Genomic DNA, 18,654 nt, shown 5'->3' on the forward strand with positions numbered 1-18,654 from the left:
TTCAAATTCGTCTTCCTGATTAAATCCAGCAGTCTATCTGCTACAATACCGAGCTACTTCAACATTTCCATCCCCTCTTGAGCAGTGACTGAGGAAGACATTGGATGAGGAAGAAAATAGTTTTGGGTCACTGAAGCTAAAAAAGAGGATCTGAGGTTTTAATACATACAAATAGACCATACATGATTTACACTCAAGAAGGACTGGTTTTGAATTCCACCTTAGACACTTTTTGGCCTTGAGCAAGTCACTTAACCTCTTGAAACCTCAGTTTCCCCATTTATTAAGTGGTTCTATAAATAATACCTCCCTCACAGTGTTGCTATGGTGATCAAAGGAGATAATGTATGGAAAAGGCTTTGTAAACATTTAAGTGCCATGAAAAAATGTCAGCTATTATCATTATTATGTGCCTACCTTAGGCTGTCCTTTTCTAAAAATTCCTTAGCCTTTGTCAAGGCAACTTTGACATTCACTGTAAGCTGATCTCATAGCTCACACTGACAAAGCCCTTTCTTGTTTCAAAAAGAGCTTTATGAGGTTGGCTGTGCAGGGTTGTTGTTCTCAAAAAGTCGAAGTCGCTGGAGTGCCAAGATCACATGGGTAGGAGGTGGTAGAGCCAAGATATCACAGTTTGGAGTTGGAAGGGTACTGGCACTAGAGTCAGAGGATCTTGCTTCCAGCCCTACCTATGATGCTTTCTACCTTGCAGTAGGCAAGTCACCTACCCCTTCTGGGTCTCAGTTTCCTCATTTGTAAAATGAGGGGGCGTTGCACTTGATGGACTGTTCCAGAGGTCCCTTCCAGATCTAGGTCTATGACCTTTATTCTAAAAAGGGAATAAGTTAATAGCAGCTGGATCCAAACTCTGGTCCCCTTACTGTGCTCCACAAATCTGCTAACTCTTCCCGGGTTTCCTGACTCATTCTACTTTACATAGGCTTGGTGCAAATACGTCATGCATCTTCTGACTTACCTAGACAGGAGGTGTCTGTGTGCCTTTAGGGGCAGGAGGAAAAAAGCACAGCATGATTTGCTCCAAAATTTTGGGCCACCTCAGGGATGGCGCTTTACCCAGGGGAATCTGTCAGCTCTGACATGCACAGCTGTCTTGACAACTGTGACGAGGATGACAGTCGCAGATCTCGGTCCTTTTGTGCTCATGTGCGAAGCAGTCGATGAAACAATTGACTAAGAAATGATGAAGCAGCCCCTGCCTCCTGTCAGAGTATTTGGTTTTGAACCTGATCCCCCCAAGAGCTCTCTAGAATGTTCTCTGGGGCTTGCAATGTTGCTTTGTTGCTATGTTGACCTTGGTTACTCCTTGACCATCAGAGAATCATAGACTTGTGGAAAGATGGATGTCAAAGGGACCTTAGAGATCAGCTGGAGCAGTAGTCTCCAAACTTTTTTGATCAACAAAACATTTTTATCACCTCCAGCACATGTACAAAGTTATATACATACTATAACCTATATCAAATTGCTTGCCTTCTCCATGCGGGCTGGGGAGGAAGGGAAATGGAGAATTTGGAACTCAACAATTTTAAAAAACAAATGTTAAACATTATTTTTATATGTAATGGGGGGAAAAGTAAAATATTAAATTAAAAAATAAAAAATAAAGTTATATATATGAACTACTATACTTATATGCATCATAAAATTTATTCAAAAATAAAATTCAAAAAAGGTATGGCATAAAGATGAAATAATAATTGACTCCAGAGGCAATGAGGAGCCACTGGAGTTTGCTGAGTATCGGATTGACATGGTCAGGTCTATGCTTTAGAAAAATCACTTTTAGGGGCAGCTAGGTGGTAGCAGTGGAAAGAGCACTGGAAGTCATGAGGACCTGAGTTCAAATCCAGCCTCAGACCAAACACTTGACACTTACTAGCTGTGTGACCCTGGGCAAGTCACTTAACCCCAATTGCCTAAAAAAAATCACTTTGGTAGCTGTGTGGAGTGGATTGGAGAGGAAAGGAGCAAGAAGCCATCAGGAGGCCATTGAGATAGTCCAGATGAGAGGGCATGAAACCTGAACCAGGGTGTAGGGGCTGGGTGAGTGAAGAGGAGGGGACAGGGGAGAGATATCTGGATGTAGAAATGAATTTGCGCAATAGAATGAACACCTGGGGTGAGGGACAGGGAGGAGTTGAAGATGATACCAAGGTTGTGGAGCTGGGTTATTGGAACAATGGTGGTGTCCTCCATAATAACAGGCAAGTTTGGGAAAGAGGTAGGTTTGGGAGAGAGAGAATACAATTTTCATATTACTGTTATCAACCAGACTGGAACCAGCCTCTAACCTGTGGGTGGCCAGAGCCAAGCAAATAGAGCAGGCTAGAGACAGGAGTCAGCAAACAAAACAAAAGTTTAATTAATTTTAGAGTGAGAAAAATGATGTATGCATTGGGAAACCCTGCCCCCTAAGAAGGAGGGCTTAAGGCTGCTAAGGCTGGGGCCACTTATATGCATGAAAGGGGTTGGCCCCAAACCCCCACAACACAATCATTCTTAGAGCTTGAGATAGTTCTCATGGTTAGCATTTCTTGGGACAATACAGGTGTTTTTGAGTTCCGTGGGAAGTCATTATCTCAAGTATTGGAGGTCGTGCCCCACACTGTGGGCACAGAACCAGAGTTCTGGGACTGGAACAGGAATGCAGTACCTGTCAGTGACAAGAAACAGGGATTGTGAATATATGATGGATAGCCCTTTGGAAACAGGGACATTAAATCCCTCAGTAAACACCTGGTGCTGGTCCAAGCAATACACTTTGCCAAAGAGTGGTATCATCATGAGCACAAAGAATTATTGTTATGCCAAGGTCAGGACACAGCCTGCTTGCTGGGCCTTAGCCCTGGGAAACAGGGTATCTTCAAAATATTTTGACACTGTTGAGGGCATTACTATTCTTCCAGTGACCCAAAATCACATCCTAGGTGTCATTCTCATATTCCACATGTCGATCCTTTAATGTAGAAGCTGCTAAATCCTGTGTAATCCTAACTATGACTCCTTGATATTTGAACTGTTTCTTTCTGACTGCTTGTAATATTTTCTCCTTGATCTGCGAGTTCCGGAATTTGGCTATAATATTCCTGGGAGTTTTCCTTTCGGGATCTCTTTCAGGAGATGATTGATAGATTCTTTTAATTTGTATTTTACCCTCTGGTCTAGAATATCAGGGCAATTTTCCTTGATAATTTATTGAAAGATGTTGTCCAGGCTCTTTTTTTGGTCATGACTTTCAGGTAAATCCAATAATTCTTAAATTATCTCTCTTGGATCTATTTTCCAGGTCAGTTGTTTTTCCAATGAAGTATTTTACATTTTCTCATATTTTTTTCATTCTTTTGATTTTGTTTGGTTGATTCTTGATGTCTCACAGAGTTATGAGCTTCTACTTGTCCGATTCTAATTTTTAAGGAATCATTTTCTTCAGTGGATTTTTGTATCTTCTTTTCCATTTGTCCAATTCTACTTTTCAAGGAGTTGTTTTCTTTTTCCAAGCTGTTGACTCTTTTTTCATGATTCTCTTGCATAACTCTCATTTCTTTTCCCATTTTTTCTTCTACCTCTCTTATTTGATTTTTTAAATCATTTTTGAGCTCTTCCATAAGGACTTTTTGGGCCTGAGACCAATTCACATCTCTCTTTGAGGCTTCCTGTGCAGGCAGTTTGACATTGTTGTCCTCTTCTGAGTTTGTGTTTTGGCCTTCCCTCTTGCCATAGTAGCTTTCTATGGCCAGGACTTCTTTTGGCTCATTTTCCAGCCTATTCCATGACTTTTGAAGCTTTAAAGTTGAGCTCTGTTCCTGGGGCACAGGGGGTACTCTCCCAAGCTCCTTGTGCCAGGGACCAGGGAGCTGGTCACTAACTTTCTACACTGGACCTTCCAGGGCTGGCGGCTCACCTGATACACTGGTTTCACCCAGCCCAGTCTAGCCAGTTGTTCTGAGGCTTCTGGGCCTGCCAGGCCTGATCACTAGCCTGCTTGCTGCTTTGGGGTTGGAGGCCTCCCAGCTGGCCTGCTGTGCCTGGCCTATTGAGCCAGGACTGAGGGGCCTTGGCTGCTGATCTGTGCTGTGGCTAAGAGAGTCCTGCTGGCTTGTCTGGAGACATCCTGTGCTGGGCTGTGCTCTCCTATCACCTAAGTGAGTCAGACCTTTCCTGCAGTCCCACCAAGTTATCTTGGGCTGGAAAATTGTTTCATCTTGTCCTTTGGTGGGGTTTGCCACTCTAGAATTCATTTTGAGGTGTGATTTAAAGTTAGTTCAAAGGAAATTGGGGAGAGCTCAGGCAACTTACTACCTTTTCTCCATGATCTTGGTTCTAACCTCTGCCCTAGTGTCATTCTCAATTTCTTATTCTCTCTCATCCTCCATATCCAATCTGTTAATTCTACCTCTGTAACATCTCTGATATAGATTTTCTCCTCTCTTAGGATTCTGCTGCCACCATGGGCCAGACCCCCATCATCTATTGCCTGAACTATTTCAATAGCCTGAAGTTTTGCCTTCCTATCTCAAGTCTCTCCTTATTCCAGTCCATCCTCTACTTGACTAATTGATCTTCCTAAAGCTCAAGCCTGACCATATCCCCTTTCCACCCCCCAGCTGATAAACTCCAGTGGCTTCCTACTTCCTCCAGGATCAGATATTTTGATACTGCTTGGCATTCAATGATCTTCATTACCTAGTCACATATAACTTCCTAGTATTCTTACATCTTGCATTCTTTCCCACATACTCTGCCATCCAACGTCACTTGCTTCTTTCCTGTTTCTCAAACAAGACACTCCATTTTTTGATTCTGTGCATTTTCACAGGCTGTTGTCCATGCTTGGAATTCTTTTCCTCCTCATCTCCATCTTCTGGCCTCCTTGGCTTCCTTCAAGTCCTAGCTAAAATTCCACTTCCTACAAAGCCTTTCTCAATCTCCCTTAATGCTCATGCCTTCCCTCTGTTGATTACCTCCAATGTATCCTGTATTTATCTTGTTTGCATATTGTCTCTCCCATTAGACTGTGAGTTCCCTGAGAGTACAGACTGCTGTTTTTTTCTTTCCTTTGAGTCCCTAGTGGTTAGCACTGAGCCTGGCCCATAATAGGCACTGAGGAAATGCTTGTTGATTGATTCTGACAAAAGTAAAAGGAATAGGGGGAAGACTTTTCCAATTGATTCTGTTACAGCTGCTGTGAGGGTATTGGTAGAGATTCAATTATAACTGACCTAAGAAGCCTACATCATACTGAAAAGCAGGGGGGATTGGCAATTTGTATATCTGAGAAAGTGAGCTGGGTGATGGAGTATTGGAAGATGAGGTAGATATGGTGATGTTGGAGACAAGTCCCTTGATTGGTCATTACAGGCTTCCCATCATTCTGATTGGTTGACCACACAATCCCTGGAGTCAGGCCAGAGTGGAGGATGGGATGTGCAACTTCTACTTCAAAGACCTCTGATCTAGGCAAATCTCTTCATTTTTAAAGAGGAGGGAATTGAATGAAGTCCAGAGAGGCAATACTAGTTTGTGGCAGAGGTTAGAGAGGAACCAGGACTTGTGGCTTCCTAACCCATGGCCTATTTCAGTATATCACTCTTTCACTTGTGCTCATGACTTTCAGGGTTTTTTGGGCTTTTTTATTCTTTTCGGTGCCAATTTCTATTTCACACTCTTAAATTGCCCATGTTTTAGGTTCTTTGTACTGAGCTTGTAGTTCAGAAAGAATCAAACTAATTTAGAGAACTTGAATCAGTTTCAGAACAAGAAGGGATCTTAAGGGGTATCCAGCCCAACTGCTTCATTTTATAGATGAGGAAACTGGGGCAAGAACAAGTTAAATGATTTGGCCAAGGTCATGCAAGTAGTACTAAATGGCAGAGTCAGATTTTGGACTCAATTCCTTCGACTGAAGAACCAGGCTACTGCAATAGTTTAGGCATGTTTCCATGGTATTTTACTGCTGGCTATTAAGCTCATTCTTAGCTTGGATGCCACAATCTGGGCTTCAAAGCATGCTAAGCCTAGAGGCACAGGTGTGGCGTATCAACAATAATTATCCTTTTTTTATGAACACTCTTCACATTCAACACCATTCTTTATCCCTCATCCTTTATCTGAAATACTTCTGTCAGACTTCCCATCAGCTTCCCATTCCTCATCACCACAATGAGCTACAAAGGTGATATTGAGTTAATGGTGTTTGGGGATACTGTTGTCCAATCTCTGCCACAAAGTCAGTTCCTAGTGATCTCCCCACCCTCTCCCACTTTTACAGTTGACATAATTCCTGCACATTCCAAAAGTTGATAACCACTGAATGGTGGTGAGGTTCTGCATCCCATCATGAACCAAGTCATGTATAAGTCTTAATGTAAGCGTTGCATAAGATAAAGATAAAACACATAGGGAGAGATATTCCCTATTTACTGTGCTTGCAGTTGAGAGCATTTCTGCAACAACCTTCCCTGTAGATCACAGAAGGTTGGGACTAGGGTATCTTAGAGATCATCTCATCTAAACTTTTCATTTTAGAGTTTTGGAACTATAGCCTAGAGAGTAAAAGTACTCTCCCATGGTCATGCAATTAGTAAGTAAAAGAGTGGCAGGGCTTCTGATGCCTTGTTCACTGACTTCTCCATTACACCAAACCACTTGTGTGTCTGAACAGTAGGGTGGACTAAATACCCTCTAGACTGGTGTGATAGGGCCTTGATCATTCCCCATCCCAATAACCTCTATATGAGTGACTCCCAGATCTCTATATGCAGCTTTAGTCTCTCTCTTGAGCTCTACTCCCACATTACCAATTGGTTTTGGGCCATTTCCAAAGGTATGGTCCCATAGGCATCTTTCACTCCACATGTATAAAAGAGAATTGATTATCTTTCTTCTAAAACCTTCAGTACTTCCTAACTTCCCCATTTCTATTGAAGGTGCTACTATGCTTTTAAGGCATACAGATTCACAACCTCAGTGTCAACCTTGACCACTCATTCACTTTCATCCCCAGTATCTGATAAACTTCTGAGTCTTATAAATTCGACTTCCACAATCTCTCTAGCAACTGTCTTCTCCTGCCTGCTCACACGGCCACCACCCTTATTCAGGCCCTCATCGCTTCTCCCCTGAATTGTTGTAGTAGCCTCCTAATTGACTTTCCTACCTTCAGTCTCCTGTCTAAGCCATCCTTTACACAACTGCCACAGTGACCTGCTAAAGATCAGGTCTGGCTATACTCTCCTCTGCTCAAAAATTCCCAGGACCTCTGGGGCAAAATAGAAAGTTTTCTGTTTGTATTTAAATTCCTTCACAGTGTGGTTCCAGCAAGTTTATTATACATTACTGCCTTTCATGCACCCTATAGGGCAAACAAACGAACCTATATGTTGCTCCCCTCACATGGTGCTCCATATACAGTTGCTTTGCCTAGGGTACCCCCACGCTTGGAATGTACTCCCTCTTCACTTACACCTTTCCAAGTTCTTGGCTCTCTTTAAAGCCCAGTTCAAGTGCTACCTTCCACATGAGACCTTTCCTGAGTGATAGAAAGACTCTTGACTAGGCGGAATGGGTAGATAAGAATTTGTGATCCCTCATCTCCCTCTTCTCCTACAGTCATTCAGATGGAGCTCTGCTCTCACAGACCTTTTGGTCACCAAAAGAAGGTGAGGAAGGAATGCACTTACCTTGAGTGGCAATGTAATGACGAGGTCGGTGGTATCCCTAAATAAGAGAAGAAGGAGAAATAGTCAATGGATATCATCCAGAGTTGGAGGGAACAGTACATTCTGTGGCTTTGAATATCAGTCCAACTGCTCCTTCCAGGTGTGGCTGCTGGCGCAGACAGCTTTAGAAGCACATGTACATTGCTGCCTAGACTAAGCTACTCAGAAAGGAAATAGAGAAAACACTGGCTGCTGCACACAGGTCATTGAATCAATAATAATATTAATTTATTTAGTGCTTTACAAAGCCTTTTTCTCATGACAAGAAGGCTGGTAGGGTGGGTATTAACTTCATTTTACAAAGGAGGAAATTGAGGGCTAGCAAGAATCCCATATTTCAAAGCTAGAGAGGATGGCAGAGGTCATCTTACCAGAGTAGTGAACCCTTCTCCAACATTCCTGACACACGGTCATATAGAAGCTACAATCTCCTGAAGCAGCACATTCCATTTTTGGACACAGCTAATTACTAGGATTTTTAGTCATTTACAGTCATGTCCAATGCTTTATGATCTCATTTGAGGTTTTCTTGGCATAGCTACTAGAGTGGTTTGCCATTTCCTTCTCCAGGTAATTTTATAAATGAAGAAATAGGGGCAAACAGGGTTGAGAAACTTGCCCAGAGTCACACAGCTAGTATCCAAGGCAGGATTTGAACTCGGGTCTTCCTGACTGCAGGCACAGTGCTTTACTTCTGTGCCACCTATCTGCCTCTTTCCCCCTTAGATTGAGCTAAAACATACCTCTCTGCAGCACAGAGGTTAAACAACTTGTCTTGGGTCATGCACTATTTTCAGAGGAGATATTTAATCCAAGAGTCCATTATTCTTTATATTAAGTCACAATCCCCAAGTATTTATAGAGCACCTACTATATGGCCAGCCTGTACTAGGCTTTGTGGAGGAGAAAGAGATGTCTAGAAGTAGAGTATTAAAATAGTTATTAATGAGTCAACGTCCACTTGGAGAGAGGAGTCTAAAAGAGTGTTTCAGAGACCTATCTTTGGCCCTTGGCTTTTCAACACTATTGCTAATGACTTAGATAAAAGCTTAGATGTCATTCAAATTTTCAAATTGCATGAAGCTAGAAGGAATAATTAACATGAAGGATGAAAGAGTCAGGATACAAAAGGGCTTCAACCAGTTAAAATAATGGGTTGTCAAATAAGATATAACAGGAATAAATGCAAAGTTCTATATTTGGGTTCAAGTAATCAATTTCACAAGTACTAAATGGTGGACATATGCCCAAACAATAATTCATGTATAAAATATGTGGGAGTTGTTGGAAATGTAGAAGAAATTATTGGTAAGGTACAATTTGGACTAGAAAACCTCTGAGATTCCTTCTAGATATGAATTTCTGTGATTCTTTGGTCTGTAAAATGGGGATAATATATATATACACACTATCCATTTTGCAGCATGATTGTGGGAAAAGTGCACTGAAAACTGTTATAAATGCTATGGAAATTAAAATTATTCTTATTAAGATGGGGGGGAAGAGTTTGACTAAATTTTGAGCTAGTGAATCAAAAGAGGATTTTATAGTATGTCCTTACTTCCAGTATCTTATGTTCTTCCCCCACCCCCCTCCAAATTTATTTCAACCTGGAAAGACATGAACTGATACAAAGTGAAGTGAGCAGAACCAGGAGAACATTGTATAGAGTAACAGCAAGATTGTACAATGATTAATTGTGAATGACTTAGCTATTCTTAGCAAGTTCCAAAGGACTCATGATGGAAAATGCTATTTACATCCACAGAAAGAATTGGTGGAGTCTAAATGCAGATTGAAGCATACTATTTTTCACTTTTGTGTTTTTTTTTTCTTTTGGTCTGTTTCTTCTTTCACAATGCAACTAATATAGAAATATGTTTTACATGATATGCATACATATATATATAACCTATACCAAACTGTTTACCATATTAGGGAAGGGGGAGGTGAGAGAGGGAAGGTGAAAATTTGGAATTCAAAATTAAAGAAAAATGAAGGCCAAAAATTGTCTTTATATGTAATTAGGAAAATAAAATACTAGAGTAAGATTATTTCAAAAATTTATGCCTTTGGTTTTACATCACATTCATTTCCAAACACTGGACCTTCCCTCTCCCCTTTCTATTTTGCCTTCCCTTGGAACAATGACTTAAAAGGGAAAAAAAAAGTTCAATAAAAGCAAATAATTTACTATGTATGATAGCATATGGCATATTTCCCACCTATAGGATTTCAATTTTGTGATGACAGGAAGGGAGTTTATTTTCTCTACCCATATTCACTCAGGGCCAAACTTTGTCATTATAATTATTAAGTATTTAGTTTTGTTACATTATTCTTTCTATTTACATTGTTGTAGTCATTACATATATTGTTTTCTAGGTTCTATTTAATTCACCCTGCGTCAGTTCATTTAAGTGTTCTTATGTTCATCTGAATTCTTCCTATTTGCCATATCTTATGGTGCAGTGATATTCTATCAGGCAGTTGTGGTGCAGTGGGTAGAGTTCTAGGCCTGGAGTCAGGATGACTCCATTTCCTGAGTTCAGATTTGACTTCAGACACTTACTAGTTGTGTGACCCTGGGCAAGTTGCTTAACCTCATTTGCTTCAGTTATTCATCTCTGAAATAAGCTGGAGTTGGAAGCATGAGCGTGGAATGGCAAACCATTCCAGTGTCTTTGCCAAGAAAACTCCAAATGGGGTCATAAAGAGTTGCACATGATTGAAAAATGACTAAACAATAACAAAGAGCAAATATTCTGTCACATTCATGTACCATAATTTGATTGACTTTGTCCAACTGATAGGCACATACGCAGTTTGTAGGTCTTGTTACAAAAAAAAAAAAGGTGCTATGAACATTTTAACACACATAGGACATTGCACTCGCTCTCTCTCTCTCTCTCTCTCTCTCTCTCTCTCTCTCTCTCTCTCTCTCTCTCTCTCTCTCTCTCTTGGGATATAAACTTAGCAGTGGGACCTCCACATCAATGGGTAGGGACAATTTTAGTCACTTTTTTTGGGCATGATTCCAAATTGCTTTCCAGAATGATTGGCCCAATTTGCAGTCCCACAAGAGTGTTTTAGCTTTCTTTTCTGCTTACAGCTCCTACCCACCTTGACAACAAAAACATATATATTTTTCCAATAAAGAAAGATGGATTATTAACTTGGTATAAGAAAACTTCTAGCCAGAAAAGAACTTTTAATTCATTTAAATCCCACCTACATAGCACACAAATACTCTGAAAACCAGTAATAGGCCTTCTCCCATATGACTATGGGGAATGTGAAATAGGTTTGTATCCAAAATACATTTATCTCACTCTACACTCATGCATCTGTTACTTATTTGGGACCCAGATACAATATTTATTTTTAAGCTAGTCATTTATAACAGATTCAAGTAGCCAGTGCTTTCAGAGGCATAGAAATAAAGCCAATGAACAGACGCTTCAGCCGGCAACCATGGACTCTTGAGACACAGGCATGCCTTGTAATGTCCATTCCAATTATCCAAATAGATTCATTTTAATGAAGCTTTATTATTTCTTTCCTTTTGTGGTGAATTAATGACCCATTCTTGGATGCACTGATTATATCATGGATAGTTGGCCGGCTGTTTGGGGAGATGCTGCCTCTCCACACAGGAATAAGATTCTGGAAAGAGCCCTGGGCTCCAAAGACCTGTGTTTGAATTAACAGCCTACCACTTATTGGATATGTGAACTTGGACCAATCATTTCACTTCCCTATAGGCCTTGGTCTTTTCATTTGAAAATTGAGGATAATAATCCCTACCCATCGTTTCGCAGATAACAAAATAAGAACGTATTTGAAAGTGCTTTGTAACCCAAAAGCCCTATGGGAAAATGTTTCCCTTATAGGCCATTTTTCATACTACTGAGAGACTTGGTTTTTTTTTTTGTTTGTTTGTTTTTTTTTTGTGAAGCAGTCAGGGTTAAGTGACTTGCCCAGGGTCACACAGTAAGTGTCAAGTATCTGAGGCCACATTTGAACTCAGGTCCTCCTGACTCCAGGGCTTGTGCTCTATCCATTGTACCCCATAGTTGCCCCCAAGACTAATTGCTTTTTAAACATATATCTAATAATGACATTCCTTTGCTAAAAAAATCTTCAAGGGTTCCTTCTTACTTGTAGGATAACATAAAAACTCCTTTTCTGGACATTCAAAGTCCCCCACAACCTATCTGTACTCTGCCTTTCCAGTTCTATTTCATTGCCCCTTCCCCACAATCTCAAGTCTATCCAGAATAGATTAATCTCTCTACCTCCTCCTCCCCAAAGCTATCTTTGTTTATGTTATTTTTATGCCTAGAATGTTTTCTGGTTTCCTCTTTACCGTTGATCTCCTATCTATCTTTTAAAGCCCATCTCCTCCAGAAAGCCCTCTCTAACATCTCCTGGTTATAATGACATTCCCATTCAGAAATCACACGTCACTTTGTTTATACCTCTCTGATGCACGTAGCGTGTACTGTTGTGCATGTAATCTGTAACTCATCTTGGTTTATGTCTTATCTCCTTACTAAACTATGAACTCCAGGAGGACAGGATCATGTCTTAATTAAACTTTGAAACATTCCCAGCACTTAGTCCAGTTCTCTGCACATGGGAGGTATTTAAAAATGTTTTGGGTATTGTGCTTATTATAAAATTCAAGACATCATTATTATTAATCATTGTTATTATCAATAACAATATTTATGATTAATAATTAGACTAATAAATGTAATGACTCCCAGGCCTAAGCAGGGATAGGGGAAAGAAAGAATGAGCTACTTCCAAATTAAGGTAGGTTGACCCAAGCCAGAATTCCCATGGGGTCTTTCTTCTCATACCCCAAGCAAGGCCTTTGTTCGTTGCCACTTCACCTGGGAGAGCAGCTAGGTGGCATAGTAGATAGAGGGCTGGGCCTGTAGTCAGGAGGACCTAAATTCAAATCCAGTCTCAGACACTTACCAGCTTGTGTGACCCTGGGCAAGTCACTTAACTATGTTTGCGTCAGTTTCCTTATCTGTAAAATGAACTAGAGATGGAAATGGCAAGCCATTCCAGGTTCTTTGCCAAAAAATACCCCCAAACTCATAAGAGTTCAACACAACGAAACGATTGAACAACAAAATCTTCACCTGGGGGCTCTTAGTGAATCCTAGCTGACTGGCTGAATGTTCTAACCTTAGTTGTCCCAAACCAGAAATCCTCACAGAGCCTTCTTCCTTCTCCATGAGCAAAAGCATGTCTACTTTGTCCCATTACCTGTGGAGTCCTGTTCAATGCCAGTTGACTCATTTTATTGTCACAAAACCCTCAGTAGGAATTATTATCCCCATTTTTCAGATGAAGAAACCAAGACTTCAAGAAATGAGTACACCTTGGGTCACTTAGACTTTGGAGATTTCTAACAGAAATATAAGAGTATGACTATGGGTCCAGAGTATGAAGGTGAGAACCAATGGTCTCAAACTCCATCACCCCAGGTCTACCGGCAATGGCAGAGTTGGGGCTGAGGTAAAGGAGGTGGAGGGCAGAAAGGAATCACACGCTTTGGGCAGGAAGAAGTGTGCTGTTCCTGAGCAATGACCTCATTATGGCCAGAAGTTCAACGGATCTCAGGCTACTCAATATCTTTCTCACCATAGCATCTCCATGATAAAGGACACTTACATCAATATAGTTGGCATTAATGTAGTCTGAGTGAGGGTCTCCATCCAGCATCAGCAGTCTGACTCTTGAGTGGTCATCTGAAAAGAGAGGGAGAAAGGTGAGGGGACTTTTAGAAGAACGGACCTTCTGGAGTTAGAGTGAGAGAGGAAGGAAAATCACACATTGCATCTAAGGGACTAGGGTTGGAGGGGGGGAATCTTTGCTAGCCTGTGGCTATTCTCTTGTGGGCTTGGGTCCAGCTGTTGAAATTCACTAGCCATGACTTCCCAGGCCATTCAGTTTCGGTGCTTTTATAAAAGGCCCTACGAAAGGGGAGGCCAAAGAAAGTTTGACTGAACTGCTCTCATATGTTAAGCTATACATAGGCTTCATTTTCATAGGATCAGAGATTTAGAACTGGAAGGGACCCTAAATGCCATTAAATCATCCTTCCCTTTGCCCATTTTACAGATAGGAAAACTGAGGCTCAGAGAAGTTAAGTGACTTTCCCATGATCACTTATATGGTAAATGTCAGGATTTGAATCCAAGTCTTCTTGATTTCAAGTCTAATACCATTCTATACTGCTTCTTTCATGTTCATTTTTTAAAAATGGAATTTTTTTCTGTCATTTATCTAATTCTTTTATTTTTCCTGAATGGATCTTGGAGAGTTTTTTTAAAAATATCACGAGTTATTGTTGTTATCAATACCAAACCAACCAAAGTCATAATAAAAATAAGTCTGCCAGTGACCAAAGATTTCATGTCCAACGTGATCATTTCAACCAAAATCTTGGCACAAAAATAATTACAAGCCCACTTCTTTCAAATAATACTTAATCGGGGAAAAATATCCCATCCAGTAAAAAGAAGTTGGATAATCCCTTAGAGTTCATTATAATGGATTGTAGTTACAGCCAAAAACCCAAAGGAGAGGTTGGGGAGGGCTGGTTAGCGCCCAAATTCATTCTACATGAAGTTACTCCCTACTGTAACATTAGTTTTATTTTAAAGCAGTGCTTCTCAAAGTGTGGTCCCAATAGTCCTGGGAATCTACAAGACTCTTCTATGGTAAAATACTATATTAATTACTTTTTGTAATACGATAATGAGAAGTAGCACAATACAGTGGCTAGAAAGTTGGTGGAATCGGTGAGATGTGTGTTTGAATTCTGCCTCTGACACATACTGACTCTGGCCCTGTACAATTTATTTAGCTCGACAAAGTTCTAGGCAGCCCCAGTCTAAGACTATACAAAGCTGTATTATTTATATCCGGAAGACTTGGATTCAGATTCTAACTTTGATACTTGCTAGCTCTGTGACCTGGGACAAATCCCTGAACCTCTCTGTGCTTCAAAGAATTCCTTAGGGCTTATCTGCTGAATTAAAGATAAGTCATAATTGCTGGGGCTGGTTCAAGGAGTTCCCTACTATGAATAAATCAAACAACCTTTCATGTTTTCATACTGTGACAATGTTAGAACTCTGTTCCTGGCCTGAATATCTGATTGATTGGAAGACTAGGTCAGATACAGATTGCCACCTTGGTATTTCATGCAGAGTGGGGTGTGTTTGTTTCTCCATCTGTCCTAGCAAAAGTTGCTCAATGAGAGCAACTAAGAGTGAATGACAGCAGGGGATGCTACAAGAGGGTTTGCCCTGATGAGATGGTTCTTAGTTGAAAAAAATGTTCCAAACTCATTTTACTCATAGCACAGTAGTAGTCTTTGCTGGGGACATACTGAGGGAGAAAAAAGAAATGTGGACATGTGCACGTAATTGCCAAGTGTAAGTTGCATCCAATTCATGGCGCACCCTTTTAGAACCACTGCTTTAAGGAACATAGTTAGATGTGGCAAACTGAGATTCCCAGAGCTCCTTCAAATCTGTATTGTCTGGGGATGGTGCCAGCCAGAGCAATTTGAATACTTGAGATGGTGACACAAGCCAAGTATGTTAGGAGGTTCAGCAAAAGACCTAAACCCAAGTTCATGCACTTCTAACATAGGTTAGATGTGAGGAAACAGATTGGTGGTAAGAAGCTGTGACACCTGGATTATCAGCTATTGGGTGAGAATAAGAACCTCAGAGCTCCCCTGCTGACCTTATAACACATCAAATGCAAATTCCTCTAATAGCAGACCCAAAGAGAGACTATGAGCTTTCATTAAAGGACAGAATCCAATTTGAAATCCCCACTCTAGGATTTTATAAAGGGAAGGATAGCATTATCTTCATAGTTTATTTATTACTTATGGGAGATGCTCATATTGTTTCTGTCCCTTATTTTTCTAACTTTATATAATTAGGTAGATGAAAAATTATGTTTACACACATACACATGGAGAAAGATAGGGAAGTCGACAACATGGAGGAGTTTATACCAGGCAATTTACAAAGAGCGCCAGAATGCTCATTACACGCTATCTACATTCTGCAAGCTTGAAAAGAAACTAATTTGGTGTCCCTCATTTGATATTCAAGACAAGAAGGGAAGTTCGAGAGGATCATGCGGAAGCAAAAAGCTCCGTAACATTTAAGCAATAGGAAAACAGAATGCATAAGCTTGAACATTGCTTTGAGAGAATTGCATGTCATTGTGTGTCGCATGCAGTAGGCACTTAATAAATGCCTGCTGAATGAATGGATGAATAAGAACTTCTCTTAGTGGAATCATGATGGCAAAGCCCAGGACAGGTCTATTGCCAGCTGGTTTATTGCCAGCATATCAATGGGTTGGAATTCTGCCATTGCTGTCTATGTGCTCTGTGACCTTGGGCAAGACATTTCAACTTGAAGACCGACCTCAATTTCCTTCTACGAAATAACTGAGTTGGATTGGGTTAACTCAAATGTTCACTCCAGTTTATGATCCTACAAAAGCAACTGTGGAGCTGCAGGGGAAGGGAGGGCCTGAAGGATTATTAACAAACCACATCTCTTGGGAGAGGAAGAGTTACAACCTAGAAGAGTAAAAGGGAAATGTGTTTGAGAAGCTCATCTCAATGTAGATGGCATGCTTGGGTATAAGTGGCATAGCTCCTGGTGAACAGGCCCCTTCCTATGACAAATCTATTCTCTAATAACCATGGTAGATTCTACTACGCTTTTCAAGTCGACAAAGCTTTTTTCTCAGAACAGTCCTGTTGAAGAAATAGTACATATGTTAGACTCATTTTACAAATGAGGGAATTGTGACTCAGGGAGATTCAGTAACTTTCCCAGGGTTTTACAGCTAGGAAGTGTCAGAACCAGGAATCAAACCCAGGGCTTCTGACTCTTAATTCCACTGCTTTCCACTGTCAACACCTCCAGTAACCATTTGATGTATATTCTATGTAAATGAAATTATTCATAAATGCGACTCCCTGAAAAAGAAAATGAGGGGAGTTGGATTCACTAAGGTTCGCTCTCCAAGGTCCCCTCCCAGTTGCTCTAAGGGCTGTCACTCCTGGCCCAGAGAAATTCAAATTACTAAGCTTGTTTACAACTTAGCCCATAGGAGTTGAAGTTGCCAGAAGAGGAGGAAAAACTATGAGAAAAAGTAAGCTCTGTCTGTTCCAGGCAGCCACTAGCAAGATTTACATGATCTGAGGAATAAGGATTAGACACAGACACATGGGATGTAGGAGGATATTGCTGGCAGAATCCAGCTAGAACAGGAGGGAAGAGAGATCAGGATGGGAGATGCCCAAGTCCATGAGTTGCATTGAGGAAAACACTTTGAAAACTAAGGGAAGTATCTATCTTTCACCGTCATCAAACCCATGCCAGAGGTAAGGGCTTAGAACAGATCATCAATTTACAGATAAGCATAGAGTGGCCAGTTTTTTTTCGGCGAGGATGGAACAAATGCTCAGACTGTGAAAATGAAAAGAACATTGAACTTCTAGTTAGCACCATTAGGCCCAGCTCAGACATTGACTAGCTGTGTGACCATTCTGATCCTCAATTTCCTGGTGTATAAAATGGTGAATGTCTCATTTATAAATTGGGTAGAAAGCTGCATATTGGATACTGTCAGTGTTGCCTGTACAACATTTTTCAGACCTGTCTCCTTGTCTCCACTCATATTGCTACCAACTTAGAGATTTTTGCCACTTTTCCCCTCGGTTATAGCAATCACTTCTTCCTGGTCTTCCTGCCTCTGTTCTCTCTCCTGTGCAGTCGACTTTCACAAAGTTGTCAAAATAATCTTCTTCAGTGCAGGCTTAACCATGCCACTTCATTGCTCAAAAGCTTTCACCGACTCCCTATTGTCCAAAGAATAAAATAGAAATTCCTCCCTCTGGCAATTGGTTCTGGTTTACCTCTTGATTATTCCCCTTCATAAATGATTTCAGACCCCCACAGACTACTAGCTCATTCTCGAGCTCAACATATTATCTCCCAACTTCACGTATTCATTGAGTGTATATACCATGCTTAGAATTTTCTTATTTCTTTCTTATCTCTGCCTGAGCAGAAATCCTTTTTCTTCAATAGTTCAAGTCAATCCAATTTAAAAAATTGTCAAACATCTTTTATGTGATGGGCACTGCAACTAGGTGCTAAAGATACAATTAAAGTAAAACACAGTCCCTTCCCTCAAGGAGCTTACATTCTACTGAGGAAGTACAAAATAAACAGAGATAAGTCATTGTAAAAATTTTGTTGCTGCTGTTCAGTCATTTCATTCCTATCTGACTCTCTGTAACCCCCATTTGGGGTTTTCTTGGCAAAGATACTAGAGTGGTTTGCCATTTCTTTCTCCAGCACATTTTGTAGATAAAGAAACTGATACAAACAGGGTAACATAGCAAGGAAGTGTCTGAGGCTAGATTTGAATTCAGGAAGATGAGTCTTCCTGACTTCAGGCCTGGCACTCTGTGGACTGTGCCACCTAGCTGTCCATTAAAAAACATTTATGAAATAAACCCAGAGACATTTTACTAATTACTAGGGGAATCGAGAAAGGTCTCTTGCAAGAGATGATAATTGAGCTGAGCCTTGAAGGGATCTTGGGGTTCTAAGAGAGGGAAGAGAGGAAGGAAAGGGTCTATGAAAAGGCATGGGAGTGAAAGTCAGAATGTTGTGTATGTAAGTATGTCAGTTTGGCTGGAATATGGAATCTATAAGGAGGAATGGGGTGTAATCAACAGGGAAAGATAAAAGAGGAGTTTATATTTTATGCTAGAGGAAATACTCATTGGAGCTTTTTGAGCCATGGAATGATCCAACCTAAGCTTTAGCAATAT

General features: G+C 40.6%; 1 protein-coding gene across 9 annotated transcripts in view; it reads right to left on the reverse strand.

Moving 5' to 3' along the window:
* PTPRT (protein tyrosine phosphatase receptor type T) overlaps positions 1 to 18,654 on the reverse strand; it is a 1,323,147-nt gene that overhangs the window by 61,102 nt on the left and 1,243,391 nt on the right. For all 9 annotated transcript variants that reach the window (XM_020998700.2, XM_020998699.2, XM_020998698.2 and 6 more), the window contains 2 exons: positions 13,434 to 13,510; positions 7,701 to 7,737 (listed from right to left, as the gene is read on the reverse strand). In XM_020998700.2, the coding sequence (XP_020854359.1) occupies positions 7,701 to 7,737; positions 13,434 to 13,510 (114 nt within the window). The remainder of the gene's footprint in view (positions 1 to 7,700; positions 7,738 to 13,433; positions 13,511 to 18,654) is intronic.

This window comes from Phascolarctos cinereus, unplaced genomic scaffold (genome assembly GCF_003287225.1).
Source record: "Phascolarctos cinereus isolate Bilbo 61053 unplaced genomic scaffold, phaCin_HiC Scaffold_2;HRSCAF=192, whole genome shotgun sequence".
In the NCBI taxonomy this organism is placed as follows: Eukaryota; Metazoa; Chordata; class Mammalia; order Diprotodontia; family Phascolarctidae; genus Phascolarctos; species Phascolarctos cinereus.